Genomic DNA, 4,199 nt, shown 5'->3' with positions numbered 1-4,199 from the left:
AGTAATATGCTTTGCTAAGAACTTCATTTGGACAACTTTAAAGATGATTTTCTCAATATTTAGATTTTTCTGCACCCTCAGATTCCAGATTTTCTAATAGTTGTATCTCAGCCAAATATTGTCCTATCATAACAAACCATACATCAATGGAAAGCTTATTTATTCAGCTTTCAGATGATGCATAAATCTCAATTTCGAGAAATTGACCCTTATGACTGGTTTTGTGCTCCAGGGTCATGTATCTTTAGAAACACTAAAATGTAGATGTTTTCTGATGCGTGTCTGTAGGACTCTGACTTCGCTGAAGTCCTGGCCGATCTGAACAGTCGTGAACTCTTCTGGTTGTCCCGCGGACAGCTGCAGATCTCGGTGGAAACAGAAGGTCAAAACCCTCGTCAGATCTCCGGATACATTTCTGGCAAGAGATCATGTGACAGTAAGTGCAGCCAGTCGTTAACAATCACCTCATAAATCACCTCGTTAGTACATAAATCACTGTAAAGAGCCATGAAAGGCTTTGCAGAGTTTTCTTCCCTGTGCTGGCAGATTTGTTAATATTTATTAATTTGTTTATAATTTAAATTATATATTTTTATAATAAATGTATAATATTTTATAATATCAAAATGCATTAATATTTGTTTGTTTCTGATTTAAATTATATATATTTTATTTAAAAGGTTATGGTATTAAAATGTATTAATATTTATTTATTTGTTTGTTTGTTATTATACTATATATGTTAAATAAAACAAAATACTGATTTGTTTTTAAAAATTGAATGTAAATTTTTTTTTAAAATAAATAAATCCTTTAAAAATAAAAAAATAATTTAATAACAATATATATATTTTTTAAAATTCTGTTTCAGTCTCTGCAAAGGTGCCGGTCCGAGTGAAACTGTTGTACCGTCAGCATCTGCTGAGAGAAATACGAGCAAACATCTCTGCAGACGTGAGTTAAGTTTTACTGATCGAAATGAATATTAATGAAACAGAATAACGAGAGGAACGCATGTGTCTGTAGGACTCTGACTTGGCTGAAGTCCTGGCCGATCTGAACAGTCGTGAACTCTTCTGGTTGTCCCGCGGACAGCTGCAGATCTCGGTGGAAACAGAAGGTCAAAACCCTCGTCAGATCTCCGGATACATTTCGGGCAAGAGATCATGTGACAGTAAGTGCAGCCAGTCGTTAACAATCACCTCATAAATCACCTCGTTAGTACATAAATCACTGTAAAGAGCCATGAAAGGCTTTGCAGAGTTTTCTTCCCTGTGCTGGCAGATTTGTTAATATTTATTAATTTGTTTATAATTTAAATTATATATTTTTATAATAAATGTATAATATTTTATAATATCAAAATGCATTAATATTTGTTTGTTTCTGATTTAAATTATATATATTTTATTTAAAAGGTTATGGTATTAAAATGTATTAATATTTATTTATTTGTTTGTTTGTTATTATACTATATATGTTAAATAAAACAAAATACTGATTTGTTTTTAAATACAAGTATAAATCAAACCCTTAATACATAAATCAGCTTAAAGAGCCATGAAAGCAGAGTTGCAGAGTTTTCTTTCCTGTGCTGACAAATTTTATAGATATTTATTTATTTGTGTCTGATTTAAATTATATACATTTTATTTAGAAAGCTATATTAAAATGTTAATATTTATTTATTTGATATAATGCTATGTGATAAGACAATAATGATTAATTAAAAAATACAGGTATAAATGAAACCATTAATACATAAATCAGCTTAAAGAGCCATGCAATTTCTTAATATTTATTTATTTATTTATTTGTTTCTGATTTATATTGTACATATTTTTATAATAATTTTGTAATATTGTATAAAATTATAATGTACTAATTTTAGTAGTAGTTATTTATTTTTTAATTTTAAAATACCAAAATTTATATTAATTTGTTTATATACAGTATGTATGTATGTATATGTGTATGTGTATATGTGTGTGTATATATATATATATTACACCAATTATTTAAAAAAAATTCATTTAATACAGGAAACATGAACAACAACCTTATAAATCACCCCATTAATCCATAAATCAACTTAATTTGTACTGTTAAATATGAAAAAAAAATTAAATAAGACAAAAAGACAACACTTTAACAGGAAGTGTTGTTGCAAATATTGAAGATTTAATTTTAAACAACACATTTCACTTCTGTTTGTAGGCTAGTTTAATCATCTTTTAGTAACACGCTATCGTACAGTGAGCTCAAAGCTGAACTAAGTGACACCAGACTTCACATTAGATCAGTAACTACATCCGTCTGTCTGCTGTGGCTGTTTTTATCCCGTGATTTACGCCGTGTTATATTTCATCTTTGTGTCATGCATAAATAATCTTGGGTATTTCTCATGCCAGAATGAAATTTCCCGTCGTACCGAGTTCATAATTATAATCACGATCGTGAAGAGGTCAGGAATGCACGGCTATGCCGCCAAGGGGTTAGAGGTCAAATGCTGTAGGATTAGTTTCTTGGTCATTCCGTATGTTAGTCAAGAGTTTGTGTGTGTGTCTCGTGTGTCTGTGTGAGGCCTCTTGTGTCCACACACACACACACACGCTGGCAGCCGCTGCCAAGGTCACGCTGTGCTGGCGCTACGTCTGCTGTCTGATTCCAGCTGCACCCTTAACAGCTTGACGTTATGTGTGAAGAATTCAAACCTAAACGATCCTGCACCACTCTCGCTCTCTGTTTAGTCCTCCGCCTTCGTCGACCGTCCTTTCTTTCTTTCTACATCGAAGCGGTCTCTATTTACCTGCACGTCGGCTAATTTCCCTCGTCTCCGGGGATGACGTCACTCCAGCCGTGACCTTTGACCCTGCATGAGTTCATGTGGGTTTGATTGTGTTTCTCTGGCTGCGGTGCGACAGCAATCATTTGAGTCCCTCTGGACCTCTAATCGCACATAAAAACACTCCGTTCGGTTTAGTTTTCCCTGGTTTTCTCACCCTTTCTGTCACACGCACAAATACAAGTTATTTAAAGAGGTCATATTATCATAATTGATTATTTTATTCATTTATAAATAGGTTCAAATGTAATGCAAGTCAAGGTTTTATGTGCCAAAACAATAAAAATTTAGTTTTTCCACTATATTTCTAACAACAAAAAACTACAAGTAACTACAAAAACATATTTACATCAAACTAAGAAATTATGTAAATTCGAAGAATTTTGCATTAACATATAATGTTAGTCAAAGTTTTATGCACCAAAACAATAAAAATGTAGTTTTTCACCGTATACATACAAAAAATACAAGTACAAAAAACATATTTACATCAAAATGTTTATTTTGAGAAATTATGTAAACAAGGAAATTTACATCCAAGTTAACATTATCATGTTAGACAAGGATTTATGCCCTAAAACAATAAAAATTTAATTTTCACCACCTTTCTAACTACAAAAAACTACAACTACAAAAAAAATTATATGAAGCTATTTCATTTCAAAAGTCATTTTGGGAAATTATGTTAATTCAAGGCAATTTACATCTAAGTTCAAATATAATGTTAGTCAAGGTTTCATGCACCAAAACAATAACATTTTGGTTTTCACCATCTAACTACAGAAAACTACAAATAGCTATAAAAACATTTACCTCAAATTGTTTTATTTCAAAAGTCACTTTGGTAAATTATGTAAATTCAAGTAAATTTACATACAAGTTCACATATAATTTTGGTCAAGGTGTTATGCACAAAAATGATCAAAATGTTGTTTTCCACCCTCTTTCTAACTTTTTTGCTGCTGTACCTTTAAGACCTTTGCTATCTGATCTATTTGACTATATTTACATTGTAGGTTATATCTAAAAATGATTATGTAAAATGATGTAAATGTATGTCTCTCAGCTCTTCAAAGCGTGATGTCCAGCGGTTCTGCTCTGACTCCTGGGAAAACCGGCGGCGTCGGGTCGGCCGTCTTCACCCTGCATCACAACGGCTCGCTCGACTACCAGGTAACGACTCCCTTCTGTTCCCTTATTTCTCGATGGCTTAGCCAGGTCCGTCAATTGAGCGCTCTGATGTTCTCGAGCAGGTTCTGGTGGCGGGTTTGAGCAGCGCGGTGGTCGGCGTGACGATCGAGATGAAGCCGCGGCGGCGCAGCAAACGCAGCGTGCTGTACGACATCACGGCGAA

At 33.2% G+C, this 4,199-nt stretch overlaps 1 protein-coding gene across 1 annotated transcript in view; it reads left to right on the top strand.

Annotated features, from left to right (window-relative positions):
* The window catches only part of chrd (chordin), a gene marked incomplete at its 5' end in the record, with an annotated part of 17,967 nt that overhangs the window by 5,571 nt on the left and 8,197 nt on the right, over positions 1-4,199 (top strand). The window contains 3 exon segments of the mRNA XM_016544995.1: positions 289-436; positions 3,912-4,018; positions 4,099-4,197. Coding sequence (XP_016400481.1) covers positions 289-436; positions 3,912-4,018; positions 4,099-4,197 — 354 coding nt within the window.

The sequence above is a fragment of the Sinocyclocheilus rhinocerous genome, unplaced genomic scaffold, assembly GCF_001515625.1.
Source record: "Sinocyclocheilus rhinocerous isolate Xijiao unplaced genomic scaffold, SAMN03320098_v1.1 scaffold910, whole genome shotgun sequence".
NCBI classification, from domain to species: Eukaryota; Metazoa; Chordata; class Actinopteri; order Cypriniformes; family Cyprinidae; genus Sinocyclocheilus; species Sinocyclocheilus rhinocerous.
Note: the sequence above shows the minus strand (reverse complement) of the source record. Positions and strands in the feature narration are given on the sequence as shown.